Source organism: Myotis yumanensis, unplaced genomic scaffold (genome assembly GCF_028538775.1).
Source record: "Myotis yumanensis isolate MYYU_CA2020_CCGP unplaced genomic scaffold, mMyoYum1.0.hap1 SCAF_4, whole genome shotgun sequence".
Lineage (NCBI taxonomy): Eukaryota > Metazoa > Chordata > Mammalia > Chiroptera > Vespertilionidae > Myotis > Myotis yumanensis.
In genome coordinates this window covers 57,238,077-57,260,637 of record NW_027223755.1, presented here as the reverse complement: position 1 = coordinate 57,260,637, position 22,561 = coordinate 57,238,077, and the positions used below count along the sequence as shown (strand labels likewise).

The window sequence follows — 22,561 nt, the reverse complement described above, 5'->3', positions numbered from 1 at the left end:
TTTGCATAGCAAACTAGAGGTATATATTTACATATGCATTACATATGTGTAATTACATATGTAAACATAATATGTGACATATAACTATGTATATTATATAGCCAGACTTGATAGTATACTTATATATTCACTTTATTAGTTAGAATGAAATGTCCTTTTTCTCATAACATAATAATTTGTTTCACTTGTTTATCTTTTGATTCCAATAATCATTAATTTGGCAATTATGTTCATGCTTACTATGTAAAATTGTTTAGTAGGTATATGTTTCTAGTTTGTGTGCATATTAATTCAGAACTTGTCTATCCCAAAATACCTGAAAGCCACCACTGAACTTTGAAATAACCTTGAGGCTTTCACACATGTCATTTCTTCACTGCACTGTGACAAATATTTTTCCCCAAACACCTATCATATTCCTCAGATGGCTTAGCAGTCATCACTGGCAGAGTGTGAATAATGTTTTAGGTTGAACAGATGTAAGCAATTTGTAATTTTTCCCCTTTCTGAACCAGCTTTGTTTTGATGAATAAACTGGAAATGGAAACTTACATAGAACTTGTGTTTGAAAAGGAGCAGTGTTTTCCCACATTGGAATACGTGTATGTAATCAGCTCTGAAATGTGGTAAGAGTCAGGGAACAGGGAAACTGGCCAGACTGTGTGAGAATAAAAACAGGAAGATCATTACTTAGCATTGCAATGTAGTTCCCAGTTTCTTTAGTCTATAGAACCACATCTAGAAATAGTTGTAGGTCTTTCCAAAGCAACCAGACCTCAATCACATTTTGAAAAGAGGGTTTTTTTTTACTAGTGTGTATATCACATTGCCCATGTTTCTTTTTCTCTGGTCAGAATACTCTTCGAAGAAATAGAGTACTAGAAATGCAGAAAGTGCTGATGAAGTGTTGAGAGAAGGAAATCACCTATTCTTCTGGCAAGGATTTGTTTATTCTGCCAAGTTAATTTTATATAAATTATATTTTTGACCTTAATATAGTCAACTTAAATTGAACCTTACTAGCAATTCAGTTTCAGGGAAAGCTCTCTCAAACTATAAATTAAATATGCTTTTCTTTTAAAAAAATGATTTTAAAAGTCTACCTAAGACAAATTGAATTCCATGGTTATAGAAAGCACATTTATTTATGCATGGATATTCCATTTGTATTCAATATAATTTATTTTCCTTATCATAACCAGTGGCCAGGCCTAAAAGGCCACTTAATGTCCAGAGTTCAATCACTCCCTGCACTTCCAGAACCTGTCTCTGCACTGATAATTTCGCTGTTGGAAGAACAATCATAGTGAGTATTTGTAGTTTTCCTTAAATTAAGGCCTATAAGACCAAACTAATTGACAATTGGTCTAGTTAGATAACTCTGAATTATTCGAACACTTAAGAATTTGGGAACTTTATATTCTACAGACAGAATTTAATAACCCAAACGTGAACTATCAAAGACAGCCTTCAGTGCACTTCCTATCCCTGCTCATTACTACATTTCAACACCATTGACAAAGAGGGTTTAATGTTAATATTGTAAAATGAAACATTATAGGTAGCATTTATAGACCATTCTCACAAAATTTTTTAAACCTGCTCTATTTGAAAATCACAAAATTTCATACACTTCCTTTGAAATGTCAAAATAAATTAAATAGTTCGACTTAAATCTCATCAAAACAATTAGAATATTTATTATGCTGCTTCTACTGGCGCTCCACTTCAGAAAGCCACCTGTTTTACCTTCTTCAGTGAATAATCACTGGTCCTGATAAGGTGGTTAGGGATCTGATTTGCCATAGTCATGTAGCAGCCACTTTGAGGAACTTAATAGATATATCTTCTTATTTACTTACGGAGCTCTACAGAATGGCCTACATTGGTGGTTTTTTGTCTCTTAGATTCTCTAAGTTAACATTCTGCAGATATATAACTCAGTTCCTGAGTTGCTGCTTTTGCTTTCATACACTATTGCTAGGCCATGGGCGAAAGTCTTGTTTTCATGCCAATACAAAATGAAGGACCCCCAGGACAGTTCTTTCAGGACGCCCATGAATTGTAATGATTTGTAGCCTTTTTGGTGCTGCATTTCATTTCTTCTCTTTATTTGAAAGGATGTATATTAAGATAGCAACTGAGACAAGACCCTGTGAGAGTCAGTATGAAATTTCTTAATATTTTAACCTAATTATTCTTATTCCAAAATTTAACTGTAATTTATTCTTCAGTAGTGTGTACTCCTTTTCTCAACCTGTATATTCCCAAAATTCATCTCTTGCTCTCTCCTCTGTAGGGATGTTTTGTGCATTCAGGAAGTTTACAAATGAAATTTGAGTCAGCATACAAAACAATAGTACATGAGTGTACTAACACAAGCAATACAGATGGTCAAGAATACCATACACATGCTTTGAAAGCCAGCTCCCACAGATTGCCTGTTTTCAGATATTTTCCCCCCAAGTAGAATCAATCATTAAACCAGTGATTTGAGAAGCTTTATTATGAAAATATTCCTCTTGAACAACACCAAAAAGCCATTTCAATTTCTTTTCATTTTAAAGAAAGTTGTGTTTCACCCTCTTGGTAAGTTTGTTATGAAATCTGAGCTAATTATCTCCATCAACTTACATTCTTATTCAAAGTGTCTGGAAAAAAAGTGTTGTTACTCTCATTCCTGAATTTCTGTTATATCAGTACAGCTAAAAGAAAACAAATAGTACAAAATAAATGGCTGTCCTAGACCAACTGCCTCTAAATTTATGTGAATTTCATTATTGCTATATTCAGTTGAATTGTATAGTTCACATTCTAGATGGAAACCTAATGGTTATTTCTCTCTGCCTATTAAAATGTAACAAGTTTAAAAGAAGTAACTATAGGTTTTTTGATTGTTTGTTTTGCTTTGTTTTCCTAGGTGATATTTAAGCCCTAGTACTATAATGCAGGCAATACTTCATCAAGTTCTTTAAAAAAACAAGAACTAAACTAAACTGAACTCGAATTCACTAGTTGACTGTTATGTAGCCATGTGCATAGGTAATGTGACTGGCCATTGCTAATATGATTACATCCACATAATATATTAAATTTCATATGTATATAAATTCACAGTGAACTCGAAAAAAGGCAGGGGATGAGGGTTTGATCAGATATCAGAGGTGGTCAGATATAAAAAGTAGGGTAATTCCTCCTAAATTAATTTGGCAGGATTCTTGCTAAAACTGGACTCAGCCAGGATAGACACAGAAGGCCGAAGTAGTGGCCTAGTTGACGAGAGGTATACAGAGGAGTCTAAATAAAGTTTGGTCCAGGAGAGAATATTATACCTAGGAGTACAATTGCTGCGTCATAAGGTAATTATAGGTCTAACCTTTTGAGAAATGTCCAGACCTTGTTCCAAAGGGGCTACATCATTTTACTCTCATACACCAGCACCAGCAAAATATGAAGGTTTCGGTTGCATCACATTCTCACAAACACTTAATATTATTTATCATTTTTTATTATAATCATTCTTATTGGTATGAAAAAGCATCTCATTGTGAATTTGACTCACATTTCCTTGATGGCTAATAATGTTGACCATTTTTTTCATGTTCATGTTGGCAATTTATATCTTCTTTGGAAAAATATCTATTCCTTTGCTCATTTTTAAATTAAGTATTTTGGTGTATTTATTATTGAACTATAAAATTTATGTATTTTAGATGCAAATCAGTTATGTGATTTGGAAATATTTTCACCTATTCTGTGGTGGGTTTTTTCCCCCTCTTTCATTTTTATGGTATTCTTTGAAACACAAACATTTTTAATTTTGATGAAGTTCAATTTATTTTTCTTTTATCAATTGTGCTTTTGGTGTCATATTTAAGGAGGCTTTGGCTAAGGTCATGTTACATTATTCCTCTATTTCTAAGAGTTTTACCTCTTAACTAAATGAGTCTATGATTCATTTTGAGTTATTTTTTGCAATGGGTATGATGAAGGGGTCCAACTTCATTCTTTCAACATTGCATTTTAACTGAATATTATGATAAACATCATAATAGGGGCAAATTTCAGGCAAGGGACAGTTTTTTAAACAATAGTCTGGTTGTGTAGTACTGTTTCACTTTTATATTTTCCCATTGTAAAGAATATTATATTACATAATGTAATTGTCTTTACAGCTATATTTCTGATTGTTTTATTTCTTCAGAAGTACAAGAGCATTCTTTTAAAAAATATCTACTAATGGTCTTCCATTCAGCAACTACTTTATAAATGTGCTTTATATATTAAGTGATTCTGCTTAAAAATATGTTGAAGGGATCAGCATTAGTTATGCTAAAAAAGAGAAAAGGGAGGAAAATTGCATTCATTACATTATATTGGACTTGCATCGAATAAAGATTGACATCTGGAGGGGGAAAATAAGTATTTATTGACATTTAACTCGATGAAAAGTATTATATATCACCTTATAGCCCTTCAAACTTTACATAAAATTTAAATTTACCCCTTGATTAATCATGTGGAGCAGTTGTATTTCTAGTGATAGGTAACTTTGGAGTATTACGCAGATTCCACAGCCTGCATCCCTGGTTCACCTCAACAATACCCCTGTTTTTGTTGTTGTTTGTTTGTTTGTTTGTTTTTAAGCTAGAATCCCCATTCTATGCTTAAAGAATGTCCTTTACTGAGTGATATATTATGCCAAAGACAAGGCAAGTGTTTGAATGTCAAGTCACTTCAGCATCACATCCTCTATGGCAGGAATAAAAAGAGAATACTTACCTAAATTTGACTAACCTCCCCACATGCTATTATTTTGATACTTGCTGGGAAAGCTTTAAAAAACACTTTGAACTTGCTTATGACTATTTTTTATTTCATTACTTCACTGGGCTTTGAGAACTCTGATCTTTGGCTGATATTTGTACACTTTGCTAGCAAGCATTCTACACTACTGAATGGATTAGAGATAACATTTTAGGTCCTTATTCCTTCTGAAATAGATTTTAGTACAATTCCTATCAGGAAGGTTAATGTAACCTGACTTATTAATGTAAACTAAACATATACACTTGAAAATAGCCCAAATCAAGCATAAATAAGATCATCAGACCATTAGAAGAGTTGTTTACATTTTGTTATTATAGTAAAACGGACTTTTATTGGGAAACTGTTCTTACGTTGGCTGGGGATGTGGAAATGTAATCTCTAACTGCTTCCTTGGACTAAATGTTTATGTAAAGGAAACATTTGCATGGGTAAAATACCACTATCATTTTCATCTTCCAATATATGACCCGTTTTGTTTTTTTTTGCCAGGTTTTGGGATTATTTACCCTAGTTGATTTTAATTCTTCTTTCTTTTTCTGTAGGACTCCATGTCTTATGATAAATGATTTTACTGCTTCCTTTTAATTTTAATAAGAAAAATGTAAGATTTTTCATAATTACTGATTTTCAAAAAGCAATCTAACCTCATTAGAAAGATAATACAAAAGGATTAACCTCATTTAACTCCTTCATCATGCTTCAAAACCATCCTCCTCCTATGTTGCTTATATTTCACCATTTGAATGTCACCACTTCCTCATTCTGACAGTTTACATTATCAATTTCAGTTATCTTTCAGAATTTAATTTGGTTAAAAGAGAAGCTTATTAAAACCTGTGGCTTTACATCCACTTTATCTTTTTGCCATAACCTCCATGTACCAGTTCAAGTTTTTAAGCTTTATCTTTAAGAAGTCTCAAAGTGGTTAGAATTCATTTATGTACTATAATTATTTTTAAATTCCCCTTCACCAAAATCTAACTAACATGATGTTCTTTTGGTGTAGTCCTTTTAAATTTATTCAGGTTTCTGACATGATAAAGTCTAAAGAATTCCTCTGTTCATTTTTGTTTAATTGTTTTCATGTCTCAACAAAATCCCATTTTCCTATATGGTATCATTCTCTCCCATTAGTTTTATATTTGAAATTATAGTGAATAGTTTTACAATTTTTAGAGAATCAAAAATCAATTTATTATGAATTTGTAAGTCAATTTTAGTATTATAGAAAATTAGAAATGATGTTAAACTGTTCAGCAGGGGTGATTTTATCAAACAGCTCTATAATGTTATTGAAGGGAAATGCTGCATGTTATTTCAGATCACATATCATAAAAGTATTAGTAGTTAATAACTACAAGCAAAACATAAAGTTTAGACTACCAATACAACTGGATGAACTTTCATGTTCCTCAATCCAAATTCAGATTACTGTGACCTTTTATAAATGACAGTTTTATATGTGGTAGAAACCATATTAAGAATCTCATTTTATTGGTTAATAAAGGGGTTTGCCCAAGATCACATAGTTAGCTAAAGGTACAGCCAAGCCAAGTCTGCCACTTTTTTAGGGCTTTCCCACTATTAAATATTGTCACTCAGAGATTTCCAAGCCATGAGGGTGCTCCACTTTTTTAACACTACAAATCTCCAAAATGCCAGCAAGAAGAAATTAAATAAATAGTCATTAGTACTTATTTTGTATCCAGCACTGTGATTAAATACCATGAGATGAAACAGATTTATCTTTCTATTTTATTACATAACTAGAGGCCTGGTGCAGGAAATTAATGCATTGGGGAAGCAGGGGGTTCCTCAGCCTGGCCTGTGCCCTCTTGTAGTCCAAGATCCCTCACTCCTTACCACCCACCTGCTCACTGCTCGTTACCGCTCTGCTTGCTGCTCCTTAGCACTGCCACGGAGGCAGAAGAGGCTCCTGCAACTCGCCAGCCGTGAGCCCTGCTGCACTTGCCAGCCATGAGCCCCGCTTCTGGCTGAGTGTCACGCCCCCTGTGGGAGCACACTGACCACCAGGAGCAGCTCCTGCGTTGAGTGTCTGCCCCCTGGTGGTCAGTGTGCATCATAGCGACCAGTTGTTCTGGTCATTCCACTGTAACAGTTGCTTAGGCTTTTATTATATAGACTAGAGACCCGGTGCACAAAAATTCATACACTGAGGGCGGGGGGGGGGGGCTGTCCCTCAGCCCAGCCTGCCCCCTCTCACAGTCCAAGAGTCCTCAGAAGATGTCCTACTGACAGCTTAGGCCCATTACCCCTGGGGGGAGCGGGCCTAAGCTGCAGTCTGGCCTCCCTCTGCGGGAGGCCACCGGGGTGATCAGGGGAAGGTGCCACCACCATCACCCCACTGCTGCTGCCACTGACACTGCTGGCCGCTGCAACTGCCAGCCCTCGGCCCTTGCAGCCGCCAAGGTGTTTTCATCAACATAGACTCCAGTCCCTCCACCACAAAAAAATGACAACTTTCATTAGGCATCTTCAAGATGTCTCTTTCATAGGATATGACCTACCTTCCTTCCTTCCTTCCTTCCTTCCTTCCTTCCTTCCTTCCTTCCTTCCTTCCTTTCTTTCATTCTTTTTATCCTCCCTGAGGATATCCTCACTGTGGCTGCTGATCAGGCCCTGCCTCTCTCTCCAGGCCTCGCAGCAGCCATAGTCCCCACACACCCAAGTTTGCTGTGCACGCAGCCTGCTGATTGGTCATTACTGTGATGAGGTGCCAGACAATTTGCATATTCCTCTATTATTAGTATAGATAAATAATGTTAAACTTCTGTATAAGTATGTAATGAAGCTATCTTTACAGATATGCAAGTCATTCCCCTAACTTCTCTCTTTCCAAACAGGGCAAAAATAAACAACTACCTGGAAATTTCTCAAAGGCACTTTTTCTAACTTTGAATTTTCTTGTACAAATCTTATGGAGCTACGGGTCAGGAGGAATATTTTCTATGTCTTTTCTGCAATCAGTGGTGTACTGGAGCTGGCTTGCAAGAACTGATTATGTCATCTCTTTCCATCTCAGTTTTCACTGATGTCAGGTTAGAAGCCTGAAATTAGCTGTGATGGGAATATTTACACCACGGAAATTGGCCATTGCTGCAGATCTGTAACTGTCTCCCCTAATCAGTGTCTGCTATTAAACATTTACCAACATACCCATGTACAATGCACTGGTTGAGCAAAATTGGGCAAGTTATTTTACTTCTTAAGCTATTAACTGTTCCTTCTGTGAAGTAGGAATGCAAATATATACTATATCATATAAAACAGGATTTTATAAGTCCACGTGAAAGTACTTTGAAACTGAGTTTCAAGTAGAATAACTATTGCAGTAATTAGAGTTATATGTTCACTGATAAAATATGAGACACTTGGCAAAACCAATATAGTTTAGGTAGATCAAAAATTTCTTAACACTGCATCTTCACATGAACTGACTATGGACCTGGCTAAATAAAAAGGAAAAAGAATGAAATTCAGAGCTAAGGTCAAAGTCTGGATTTCTATAGAGGACATCAAATAACATTAACAGGTACCAAAAAGAATATAGAGATTATTGGGCCTAAGGTATTATTCCTATTCTTTTCCCCATGCCATAATTCCTCTGTGCCTCTGATGAATTAGGTTTAGGAATGTGGATAAATATTTTCTGTTTGTAGATTGCGAAGGCCTCTGCAGAAAGAATTTTCTGTTTTCTTTTTATCACCTACATAATACAGACCTCTGTATACGAAAGGCTCACAGATAAGAAATATTGACAGATTGACCTCTTGAGGTTATACATTCCTGCTTTCATTTTCATGACACTTGAAAATACTTTTTAAATCTGAATGGAAATCCCTACCCTTTGATACAGTGTCACTGCCTTTGGCATTTGCAATGTGGTTAAGTAAGTTATATATTGAAACTACAAAATCCTCTTCTGATTTAAAGACTTTTGAGAATGTACTTTGGAAAAGCGGGTCCTGAATATTGGTCAGCTCTTACTTACCTTTGAATAAAACAAAAAAACCCAAAAACCTTTGCGTGTAAAACATCACTAACAGCTGACTGTTAATCACCAAAACATGATACAGTTCACATGATACATGTGAACTCAGTGTGGAAACTATTCCCCGGGACTTGCTATTTCAAGCTGAATGATCTTGAAAACTAAAGAAATCAATTCCTTTTTGTTAAAATTGAAAATATTATAGTCAGATAGATGTGGGCTTAAATCTTGGTTCCATCACCTACAATTTCCATGATCTTAAACTGGTTATATAACCTTCCCAAGCCTGGTTTCCTCATATGTGAAATAATACCAATTCATAGGTTTGTGGTGAGTATTAAGTGAAGAAAAAAACAACAGCATACATAAAGCTCCTAACACTATCTCTGGCCCATTGTGGATACTCAGTAAATTATTATTCTCTTTGCAACTTTTCAATAGATTGCTTGTGTTTTTTACTCTTGGGTTTACTCCTAGCTTGCCAAATCACATAAAATATGCCTGTCTTTTTGTTTCCTCACACAAAAAGAAGATATAAGATCACTGTTTGCTTCCCTGGAATAATATAAGGATTAATTAATTCATGGTGGACTGAATTATTCTCAGGATGTACAGTACTGGAAGTTCTATTTTTTTAAAGAAATAATCACCAACCTTACTTTTGTGGCAAGACAAATCATTTCATAATCTTTAAAAAGAAATATTAACTTTACCAAAAGTTTTCAAACAAAATTAAGTTATATGCACTTTAAAAAATGAATTCACATTATGTTGCATACTACAGACTGGGGATACATGAAAGGACTATTTGAACAGTTGAAAGAAAATACAAGAGATGTTCTAGTTTGGCATGCCCAGGGTGACTGCTTTAAGTTTTATTTTATATAGCCCCTACACATAGATTACTCCAAAGAATGAACCAGCATATTGACAAATATGCAGAACAGAATCCCTGAAAATTCTTATAAATTATTCAGGTATTATAAAAGAATAAACTTTTCGGAGGTGGGGTGTAGATTTGGGGCAATGAATTATAGAAAGCTAATTCTTTTATAATGTCTCATATGTTCATACCTGTTTTAGAACGAGAAGCCATATTATACCCTTAACAGAATCTTCCTATGGAACTGAGCACAAAGCTTAGTTGTGGAAAGATTAAACATAGGAGGAGAAATAAAGAAGACTCTTCTGAACTAAGAGTGCACCATGCTATGTGCTTCATCTCACATTCCAGACAAAAGAATTCCTGGGCTCATAAATGGAAATTTTGCAAGTAATATAATACCAAGTTAAAAACTGTTGGCACAGTAAGATTCCATACTTTTTATTCAGATTCATCTAGAAATTTTTATGTTCAGTTGTTGGAGGTTAATAATATTTTATGAAGGAGAATATTTTATTACTTCTAAACATTTAGACTTATTTGTTTAAATAAAAATTATTTGCCAACATGTTGAGTGTGAACTGTCTCCAGTATATTACTTCTAAAATGTTGGTTGTTTGAAATAATCATATAATTTGGCTCATCAAGTGGTCATTATCTAATTTCATTATGACATAAAATCTAACATATTGCTGGCTTTAACATCAAGCATTTTTTGAGTAACTTTTTTGCTTTGCAATATATTAAAACCTAAAAAAAGGTAAAGAGAGCAGAATAAGGAAGAGGAAGCAGAACAAGACTAAAAGTGTCAGGGCATGTTCAGTTTCATGGGGAGAGAAAATTTGAAACAGCAACTAGAGAAAAGCCTAAAGCCATACAATCAAATGTTTTTGTTTCTCAGCTAAGGAAACATGCCCACTGAGGTTAAATTACAGACCTCCAATTGTCCAGCCAATATGTAGTTACAGAAGGTGCCAAGAGAGAAGTGGGATATGTGAGTAGGATTGAAGAATGGGTTGTTATGGGATCTGATGAAATTCAACGAATACTACATACTATTTGTCAAATTTTATGCTATGTTCTTCCACACTTACTATCTCTTTTACATGATCATAACAGGCTGGTATGTTCAATATTATTAACCAATGTCCAAGGAAATAAAGTAGTTGTCCCAAGGACTTAAAAGCAATATATCACAGATTCACACCCATGGTGTGTTGTGACCATAAACATGGCCTTCTATAGCACACTGATTTGTGGGTAAAGGCATCCTACTAGTAAGTGTTGAGTTCCTCTGAAATAATGGGACTGATATGTTGGAGGAACAGTACATAAGGCACCTTGCTTAGCAAGAACAGAGCTTCCATACTGGGAAGTAATGAGATGATTGAATCTATTTAAAAAAGAAGAAATATTCCATTTACACATAAAAGTGAGTTGGTTTCATATAGACAGAGTATTACAATATTGAAATAAAGCAGAAAGTAAGGAAGAGAGGGAGTTAATAGTATCTGAAATAAAACAGCCTAGCTGATAAAAATTATCCCATGTGTATCTATGAATGATTGTAATACATTTTAATATCCAAAACTGTCAGAGAAACAAAAGGGTGCCTCACATTAAAGCAGCTATTATCGCTATGTGATGTATTAGAAGTAATATTCTTCTTTTTCATTCATTTCTTTTTTCTTCAAGTTTTCTATATGAAGCCTGCACTCTATAAATTAAAAAATAATCTACACTAATAAAAGAGAAACATGGTAATTGGCGTACGACCGCTACCCTTCCCATTGGCTAATCAGCATATCCTTATGCAAATTAACTGTCAGCCAAGATGGCGGCCGGCAGCCAGGCAGCTGGAAGCGAACATGAGGCTTGCTTGCGCCAGTGACTGCAGATTCCAACGTTTCCCGCCTGCCTTGTAGGCCTCTGAGCTGGCAGTTTGAAACATTCTAACAAATATAGCCGGCTGGGATCTCAGAGCTGAAGTTATACATTGTTTCGATTATAGAACGGCAAACAAACCAGCAGAGGAAGCCTCAGAGCTAGAGCAGAGCTAAAGCTGGCCCAGAAGAAAAAAAAAAAAAGAAAAAAAGGAGCGGTTGGAAGCTTCAGTCAGCCTGAAAGCAGCCCTCAGCCCCTCACCCAGATTGGCCAGGCACCCCAGTGGGGACCCCCACCCTGAAGGGTGTGTGACCAGCTGCAAACAGCCATCATCCCCTCATCCAGGCTGGCCAGACACCCCAGTGGGGACCCCCATCCTGATCCAGGACACCCTTCAGGGCAAACCAGCCGGCCCCCAGGCCTCTATCCTATATAGTAAAAGGGTAATATGCCTCCCAGCACCAGGATCAGCGGAGCCAAGAGGTCTCCTGGCACCAGATCAGCGTGACAGGGTGCAGCGCCCAAACCCCCTGATCGCCCTGCGGCTCTGTGTGTGGCAGGGTGTGGCATCCCAACCCCCTAATCGGCTCTGCTCTGTGTGTGACAGGGGGGTGGCGCCCCAACAACACCCCCCCCCCCCCACGGGCCCTGCTCTGTCTGTGACGGGGTAGAGCCATAACCTCCCCATCGAACCTGCCCTGAGTGTGACAGTGGTGGCGCCCCAACCCCCTGATCCGCCCTGCTCTGTGTGTGACAGGGGGCGGTGCCCTAACTCCCCTATCGGCCCTACTCTGTGCGTGACGGGGGAGCTCCCCAACCCCCTGATGGGCCCTGCTCTGTGCGTGACAGAGGGGGGGGGCAGTGCCCCAACCCCCTGATTGGCCCTGCTCTGTGAGTGACAGGGGGCAGCGCCCCAACCCCCTGATTGGCCCTGCTCTGTGCATCACAGAGGGTGGTGCCGCAACCTCCCCATTGACCCTGCCTTGAGTGTGATAGGGGGCGGTGCCCCAACCCCCCAATTAGCCCTACCCTGAGCATGACTGAGGGTGGCATCACAACCTCCCAATCCGCCCTCCTCTGTGCATGACAGGGGGCGGCGCCCCAACTCCCCAATCAACCCTGCTCTGAGCCCGACCAGGGGCTGCACCTAGGGATTGGGCCTGCCCTGTGCCACCCAGGAGCAGGCCTAAGCCAGCAGGTCGTTATCTCCCGAGGGGTCCCAGACTGCGAGAGGGCACAGGCCGGGCTGAGGGACACCCCCTTCCCTCCTGAGTGCACAAATTTTTGTGCACCGGGCCTCTAGTTTATTTATAAAAATAAATACATACATGGAAACTAGATGATTTCCTGATTTGAAAACATTGATAAATTTTAAGCTACAACAGATAAGATTTTGAGATAAAACTTAGAATAGCTTGTACTGAATTAGAATGTGAATAGTACATTATTTTATCAATGCAGCTTTTTAGTCAATTTTGTCCTAAATAAGATTAAAAACTTAATATTCTATCTTTTTTACAAACTCCTCACAACAAACTTATAGTTTTTAAATGTCAGCTTGTAAATAAGCAGATACTTTCAAATATGGTTTTTAAAATTGTTCTCTGGGCTTTGGATTATAAACTTGACCAAAATTATCTGATAATGCTAATAGAATTTTAAAAGAATATTATTTTTGTTATTTTCACATGTGAAATTTGTTTCTGGACAAATGCTGAATCCTGATCATTTAGGTTGGCCTATACAATTTCAAGCCCAAGGTTAGATTTATCATAAGCACATAGTAGACTCTTACTGTATTTGATAGCTGTTACTTTTTTTAATTTCACAAAATGTTATTACCTATGACTTTAGTTCTTGACCTGCTTTAAGGATTTTTTGTTTTTTTATCTGTTGCATGTTGATATCATTTATTAAGGTCTGTTTTCTTGTGTGTGTTTTTTGTTTGTTTTAGAATTCAATAGGATAAGTGCATTTATTTTGTGTGTGTGTGTGTGTGTGTTTTTAATGTCCTGAAAAATGAGTAATTTATATTTCTTTGGATTATTCAAATTGTTACAAGCCAAACATTACAAAGCTTAATTTCTCCTTCTGTTAGCATTTCTAAAGGAAAGTTTATTAATACCAGTATTTTAATGGCATAGATGAGAATACAGGAAGTTTCTAAAGTATCTCTACCCATTATTTTCAAACTAGAGGCCCAGTGCACACATTCATGCACTGGTGGGGTCCCTAGGCCTGGCCCTCGGGCATCAGGCCTAAACCGGCTCTCCAACATCCCCCGAGGGGTCCCGGATTGTGAGAGGGTGTTTTTTGAGTGACACACCCCAGAATCAGGCTCCCTCCTGTCTGGTTCTGGTGTGTCACCCAAGAACTGCAGCTGCCAAGTCACCACAGCTCGGCAGCTCCTGTGTTGAGCATCTACCCCCTGGTGGTCAATGCACATCATGGCTCCTGGTCAGCCTGTCGCTTAGGCTTTTATATATATATATATATATATATATATATATATAGACTAGAGGCCTGGTGCACCAAATTCAGGCACTCGGGGGGGTGGGGGGTGGTCCCTCAGCCCAACCTGTGCCCTCTCATAGTCCGGGACTGCTTGGGGGATGTCCGCCTACCGGAGGGATGGGGCCTAAGCTGGCAGGAGGACATCCCTCTTGCAACCTGGGATCTCTTACTCCTTACTGCCCACGTGCTCACTCCTTACCACTTGGCTTGATGCTTCTTAGCAGCAGGCTCCTTACTCCTTGGCTTACTGCTCCTCAGCACTGCCGTGAACCCGGCTTTTGGCTGAGTGGTGCTCCCCCTGTGGGAGTGCACTGACCACCAGGAGGCATCTCCCACATTGAGAGTCTGCCCCCTATGGTCAGTGTGCATCATAGCAACCGGTCGTTCTGGTCGTTCCACTGTAATGGTCGCTTAGGCATTTATTATATAGGTAAGATGCTTTGTGATCAGAATTTAGTTTTCAAAACACAATTTTTATTAATATTAATTAATTAATATTCTAGGTATATTCTACCTATTAAAAAGTTAAAACATTAATTTGCTCCATAAAATCCTCACTGAAGTCACAGTGAATTGACGATTATCTCAAGAATTATATTTTTCTATTATGTTTTTCTGGATGTGCTGACCTTCCATAATGCTCATTTGTCTGCTCTGCATTTAGATGTCAGGTACTTGAGGGTAAGAGGACAACCTCACTAACTGTCTGTGCTATCTTATAAGGTGCCTGGATCTAAAAATGTTGAGTGATTGTTCACCTCTGACATTATTTTGAAATAGGCCAATAATTTTGCCTTCAGCATTTCTAACATTAGATTTGCTTATTTGTATTACATATAGGAGTTGCTTTGGTATTTTGTCTATGACCAACCATATTTAAGTGGATTCCTGCATATCTCACCAGAATTAAGGAATGAAAAGCATCTATTTATAATGTACCCATGGAGTCATATTTAATGTGATCTTTCATTCCTATACAAATAATCTGACATTATATTATTGCCTGGTAGTTATTTTTTTCTCTTCTTAGAATAAGATTAAAACACATAATTTAGCATGACCTTCATACTGCCAAATTATTCCAAATCATTGGCACTCCCTGATGGAAATAATCAAATTTTTTAAGTGTACAGTTCAACGTTTTTTTTTTGTTTTTTTTTTATATTTTATTGATTTTTTACAGAGAGGAAGGGAGAGGGAGAGAGAGATAGAAACATCAATGATGAGAGAGAAACATTGATCAGCTGCCTCCTGCACGTCCCCCACTGGGGATGTGCCCGCAACCAAGGTACATGCCCTTGACTGGAATCGAACCCGGGACCCTTGAGTCTGCAGGCCGATGCTCCATCCACTGAGCCAAACCGGTTCTGGCTCAACGTTTTTTTTTAATGTATTCAACTATACATACAACCACCAACTGCAGGCTGAACCAGCTTCTTCAATGTATTCAAGCTGTAGGCATGGAATCAACGGCTGGGTTCCCTCATGATGTTACCAATATGCATTGTGTAGTTTTTGCTCATTCAGCTCCTTTGGGTTGTGAAACAATGTTTAGATGTTCTTCTCTGTAAATTCCTTATGAACCTTCTTTATTGAAGGATAAGCTTTCTTAAAACACTTGTAATAACAAAAGGTCAGTGATGCATTTCACATTGCTTAACACATTCAGCATGTGGCTTTCACCCCAAGAAAAATAAAAATGTAAAAGGTCACTTCTGGTTTAAAGAGGGGTACAAAGAATAAAAAAGGAATGATGATGGCAAAGTGTATTTCCTTTTCCTGTTTGAGATGTTGGAGTGAGGTTTGAAAATCCAGTATGTATCTATCAAATAAAGTAAAATAAAATTTTGTGGTTTTTTTCATATTCAATAGTCTAAATCTATTTGCTCTTCCCTGAAAAGCTTCATGAATTATTTTTTAAATGGAAATAATAATATATAAATTCTAAGCCAAGTATTTAAATACAACTGTGACCAAAATCTAATAATTTTCCCCCTTACATTTGGATGGCAGAAATATATTTCCTCAAATAGGAGATATTAATTATTATTGGACAACTTTGAAAGTAGGGGAACATCTATACCCTTACTCTTTCAGCAGGTTCCACGTAAGATAATGAATATCTCAAGAACTATTGGAAACCCCCTTCCATACCAGAGGTGCTGATTAACTTCTGAGTTTGTATGCTTTTCAAAGGAACCAAGTGTGGCAACAATGATGGGTCATAACATTTTGGAGTATTTTAGTGCCTTTTAAAATGAATAGTATAAAATTCTTATTAGCACTGACATATATTTTACTAATTTTACAAAATGTTAAACTGCATAAATGGTGAATTAGTTGCAAATATATGTTTTATGTTGTTCTTCTGTGGGTTGAGGCAATGTTTTTAATTAGCCTTGATAATATATGACTTGGACCATTGAAGTTGAAGAAGTAAATTAGTATAATGCAGGTAAAGCATTTATTTGTTTGGGTTTTGAAAAACTATAAGCATAGTTTCAAATTCTCTTTATCCAGGAGATTACTTAGTCACTGCCCACTTACTATACCTTTCTCCACATATTTAACACTTTCTGAGAAGATTCCAGTCTGTATATAAATGTTTGCTACTAATTTATTTTAATACGAGATCACACAACAATATTTACCTGCATTTCAGGTACCCTGGCTAACTATGTGACCTCAAAAATTAGCAATATAATAAAATAAATATATTAGTATTCTAAATGCTTATAAATATATTTCTTCAGTAATCTTTTGTGTATTATTTATAAAGATACTTTTCAAATTTCATTTACTTTAATTCTTCATAGTATATTTGATATAGTCTATGTTGGATGTATCTCTAAATTATCTTTTCTCTGTGTGTGTGTGTGCTGTTGTTTTTTCCAGTTACTGGCTGACAAACAAAGTTCCCATCAAAAGACCCAGTACAGGTCTCCTCATGTATACACTTGCCACAAGATTCTGTGATGAAATTCACCTGTATGGATTCTGGCCTTTCCCTAAGGATTTGAATGGAAAAGCGGTCAAATATCATTACTATGATGACTTAAAATATAGGTACTTTTCTAATGCAAGTCCTCACAGAATGCCATTAGAATTCAAAACCTTAAATGTGCTACACAATAGAGGCGCTCTGAAACTGACAACAGGGAAGTGTGTAAAGCAATAAAGCACATTTGAAAACAGACAAACTGAATATGCACTTCTTTTCTGAAGATGCTTCCTAAGATCTGAAAATAGGATCCAAAACACGACTGGGTTTCAGCATCCACCAATTACCTGAAAGGTGATCAAGGACATTCATGAGAAATCCACTACCAGCTGATGAAATACCTGCGAAGTGCTCTAAAATTTAAATATGTTGACTTCAAGGGTCCTAGTAAGTGCCACTTCCACGAAGAACACAGTTTGAATGTATAATCAGTAGTGTTTACAAGATCCAACGATGCACTTGTCCTTAGTTACTGAAACAAAGATGTTCATCACTGTCGGGCTGCCTCTGCGATGCCAAGCACATGAGAAGAGGAACAGCGGGAACATAACTCAGCCCTTGGGGAAATTAACCATCCTTGTCAGCAGATATGAAGATGGAAACTGAGCAGCGAAATACACAAGATTAAACAACTCAAGTAAATGCCTTCAGTCAGGACTCTGAGTCTGATCATGAATTTTATGTTTCTGTTTTTTGTCTGGAATCTCTTTTGGTTTGGGGTGTTTAGAAATCCTTTCTAAGACAAATATGAATGAGATAAATAACCTCCATGTGGTCATTTTTAAACTTCTTAAATTTTTAAAGAGCAGTCACACAATGACTTTGTAAAAAAGTTTTATTTTGCACAACTCTAAACCTCCAGATGTTTTTCCAGTGGTATAGAAGGTACCAGCTAAACTGTACCATTAAGTAATCTTGAACCATTCTAAAGAAAAGATGTTCTATGTCACCTGAGGTGGTAATATTAGCTGAAAAAAATGTACTTTTGGTACCAAAGATTATACTGATGTTTCTACACAACAAACCATTTTCCTTTCATGAAAATAATATATTACTGTGTTATTCTATTAATGTGAAAGTTCTCTCTAGATATTTTCAATTTTCAAAACTCAAACTTTATTTTTATTTGAAGGAAGACTTCCATGGTGTTTACATTTCATAATAATTTTGTGGAAACACTTTGCCCTTTAAGAATAAATGTTTGCCTGATAGGGATGAAATGTGACTTCCAGTTATCTGATATCCCCCTTATTCAAATAGAAAGATTGGCCTGCTCTTTATAGAATAAATTTTCTCAGTGCAGAAATAACTAATGAGTGTTGCTTCCATTACAGAGATGATTCATTTTAATAGGTTGAACAATGAAACTGTATGTCAGTATTTTGCACTTTGAATGAATTAAATTGACCAACATTTTTTTCTGTGGTTAAATTTATTCAACGTTATCATATTAATATGTTTTCAAAGAAGCACATGAAGTTATTAATAAAGTGAGTTAGGATGTGTTAGCATGTAACAGAATTGACCAGTAGGCCTGTTTACTGGTAACTTGTGCTACACTGGTAGGTGATTCTGATGGTAACTTGTTTCTTTTGAAAGCAGAAGTGCTCTGTTTCCACTTCTACTCTTGGTCTGAAACAACTCAGTTGACTTCTTGTTTTTTAGGCAAGGCAGTCTGAAGAAAGAAGAATAGCACGCAGAGTATGTATGCTTTGTTTTTTAGAGAAGACACTCTGGAAAAAAAAAGAATAAATAGCATGGGGAATGTATATGAAATCACAAAAAAAGATATTCTCAGTACAGTTCTTAATATATTAATGATATATGTTATTATTTTCAAAAATATGTTAGAACTGTGTGATATGGGAGACTATATTTTCTGAGAATTCATGTCTCTAAGAAAACAAAATAGAGTAAAGGAGATGCTTAGCTACAAATGGATAGAACATACGTACTTTTGTCATTAATCTCTTATCTTTTGGAAATTTAAAAAAAATTAGGCACATGTTATGAATGTAAAGTTAAAAATCTGATGGACTTAATAAATCAAAAATAGGTAGGTGATTTATAGAATCTTAATTTCCACCATTTGTGAATAAGTTGTTTGAGTAGTCTTTAATTGAATTCTATAGAAATTTTGAAGTCAAAATTTGTATGTAAAATTAATCTCAGAACTTATTTAAAGTATGTCCTAAAAAGCATCAGCAAAGTACCTTGCCATTTTTACTGCATTTTAGACAAATGTATTTAAACAATTTTAAGGCCACAGCAAAAGCGTCCCAGCCATTCACTGTTCTGTGCATTGAAGTTTATTTCATAGATGCATTGAGTAGTGCCTTTTTAGCTTCACCTTGTTTTGTTGCCCTGTGCTTTCTGTTCTCTAAATACGTTGCCCAGTTCTGACAATGTTTGGCATATAAAAAAGGGCTTCAGTATCAACTGAGACTACTTTTGTTCATCTCAGGGAGCTTTCAATACTCAAGAATGAATTCAATTAAGGCATCAAGTGTTCAAAGCATACAAACTGTACATGATCATTCATTCCCTATCGTAAACCTTTCCATCCATGCCTCCCGCTTCAAGATCTACTGTGGCCTTAGTGGGGCAAGGAGATGACCGAGAGCTGACAGCAAGAATAAGAAAATAACTGAGATTTAACCAATAAGGGGGCAAAAGGGATCATGATAAAATCTAATTATACATGCATACTTGAAATACCTGCTTTTTTTTCTTTTGTACTATTATATGTTCACGGCTTTCGTTTTTTATTTCTTTGTTATGATTTAACCCAGTACCTGGCAATGCTCAGGCAGCTGATTGTAAAAGAAACGTTCCTGTCCTTCAGAGAACATGGTTGTTACTGTGCTGTTGACATGTGTAGGCCATGGAAACCTGTTCATCATTATCACCCAGCTTGTTCTATTATTAATATTAAGTTGCTGGAATAAAAAAAAGAATCAGTAACAGATTTTCTGGGCAATTCTAATTAATTATTCAGCCCACAGGACTGCTGAAATTATTGTGGAAGTTTTTCTATCTGAAGGTGCTGGGCATTCAAATGTATTTATGTATTGTGTATCATATGAAGTGTGTATCAATTGCTAACGGGAATTTCTACATATATGCTTATAGAAGCAATTTATTTCAATGACGCTATGCTTGTATTGGTGGTATAGTGGTGAGCATAGCTGCCTTCTATACATTATGGGTAGTGTACATACCAACTAGTTATTAAGCTACTACACAGGAAAAGGGTGAACAAAATAATTTATTTCTGATTGAGCGAGTCAGTCACAATGCACACAATGTGGTATTTGGTTCATAAGAGAGTTGTTTTCACGTGGTTATTGTTGGAAGTAGCTATAATTGTGGAAGGGGTATAGGAAGAGTTAAATAGAATTAGTTACCTCTACAGGTGTGAAATTCCCCCAACAGACATTATCCATATACCAATGTTTTAAAGATTGAGTGAGGGGAGGATATTGCTTATACTAGTATTTAATGAAAGAAAATCCAAATAAAGACCATCTAGAAATAGATATTTTATTATATATGTGCTATAGATATATCTATATAGTACAAATAGACATGTGTGATGCATATATACAATGCTATATATGTGTGTTTGTGTGTATACACACTGAGTCTGAAATATACACACACTAGACTTGTGTTATGCTAACATCTTCAGGGGCCGCACTGGGAAGCACCCTGGAGATGAGACCACTTTAGAATAAAGAAGTCCTTCTGAGACTTCAGTTACTAACCTGCTTTAAGCGGTATCTACTTTATAACTGAATTGTGTGTTGCTCATACCTAGAGTTACAATAAGGGTCTAGTCTGTCGGAATCTTAAATAAAAAGAAAACTTTAAAATTAAAAAAAAAGTCTTCATGCTGGCAATGTATTTGAATTGCAGTTTTCAGCTTGTGGCTTCAGGCCCTGTGTCTCCCATTTAAGTAGCACCTTTTACTAGACATGGTTTCTTTGTGTAGGCGAAAGCACAAGTGGTTCAAATGTATATAGCAGGAAAAAAAGTTTACAAAGATAGCATTGTTGCACAGAATAATTGCTACTGAATATTTCTTATATAATTTGTGGAAAGGAAAGCTGAGGTTTATTCTGTCAAATTCATTCTGTTCAACACTGTTTTCCTATTGTTTATGTAGAGCAATTGGGTGTTACTGTTTTATCATTTGTAATATTGTAAAATAAATTAAATCCTTTTTTTTTCAATTTTTCTCTTATTTCTTATATCCAAGCCCTGGTTTTACTTTATACTTCAATATAAGGTCATAGTTTAGCTAATGCCTTTGTCTTCCCTGCCTCTCACCTGCAGCCATTGGGAATTTGGCATCTATTTTAAAGAGTATGCATAAGACTGAACAAAATCAAAAGCCCATGAACATCAGGAAATTCTTGACAATTTTAAGTGGGTGCATTGTGTTTGTAGTTGAAGGAATAGAATGTTACACAAGTTACAGTCATTTCTATTCAGTTTATAGTCCTGCTAACTGCTGTCAGCTAGTCACTACAGCTTTACGGCTAGAGAGGTCAATGGTTTCTTACACTCCGCACATTCTTAAGGCTTCCCTTTGATCTGTGATTTCAAATTTTCTAGTTTGCAGTTCACTTCCAGGAGATGATTCTGGAAAACTACATGTTTAAATCCTCTCATCTTTGTTTTCAGACTCTGCACTATTTTCTCCAGAAATTATTATATACGGTCACTTTTAGCATTCTGTAATTTTGAAACATTTGCTAGAGACCAACAGTGAATCATGAATCATTAACAATGGTTAATGAATATTGATCTTATTTATATCTGTGTCATTACCTTTTAATTCCAAAGATCCATACACTCTGGGGTCATTCCTCTCTATTCTGGGGATGTAATCAAATCTTATCATAAACCTATGAGATAGATATTGCAAATATCCCAGTAATACAGATTAGATTAAATGAGAGGTTGGATGTTTTGAAGGTCACATGGTTCAGAAGTGAGAGAATCAGTATTTGAACCCAAGTGGTCAGTCTGACTTCAGTGTCCACTGTCTTAACCATCACATTTTTTATTGTTGAAAGTATCACAGATATTCCCTTTTTCCCCCCAGTCACCCCCTCCACCCCTTCCCCCTGACTCTCCATCCCAGAGGCCATGCTGCCTCTTAAACTGGCAAGAAGTGCCCTAGAAAACTTAAGTTTGCAAATTATTTTTTGTAATGAGCACAGCTCAAAAGTATAGGTGTGTACATAGAAGGGATATGTAATATAGGCTTTAGGATCATGTAATAAATGGCCCCTGCCCTACATAGAAGTATTATCTCTAATGACAACATGTGTGCCTTCTAGTTCAGAGGTTTCCCCCTGGATAGTGCTGCATAAACAATGCCAACTTTTGCTCCAAATTTTTATATATTTTTTTCATACAAGGTGGA

The 22,561-nt window shown here is 36.5% G+C and overlaps 1 protein-coding gene across 2 annotated transcripts in view; it reads left to right on the top strand.

Annotated features, from left to right (window-relative positions):
- ST8SIA4 (ST8 alpha-N-acetyl-neuraminide alpha-2,8-sialyltransferase 4) overlaps window positions 1-21,359 on the top strand; it is an 89,036-nt gene extending 67,677 nt beyond the window's left edge. Inside the window, exon 5 of one of the 2 annotated variants that reach the window (XM_070412386.1) lies at window positions 17,019-21,359. In XM_070412386.1, the coding sequence (XP_070268487.1) occupies window positions 17,019-17,301 (283 nt within the window). In that variant the 3' untranslated portion in view covers window positions 17,302-21,359. The remainder of the gene's footprint in view (window positions 1-17,018) is intronic. The other variant, XM_070412387.1, reaches the window with a different exon arrangement.
- The last annotated feature ends 1,202 nt before the right edge of the window (window positions 21,360-22,561 follow it).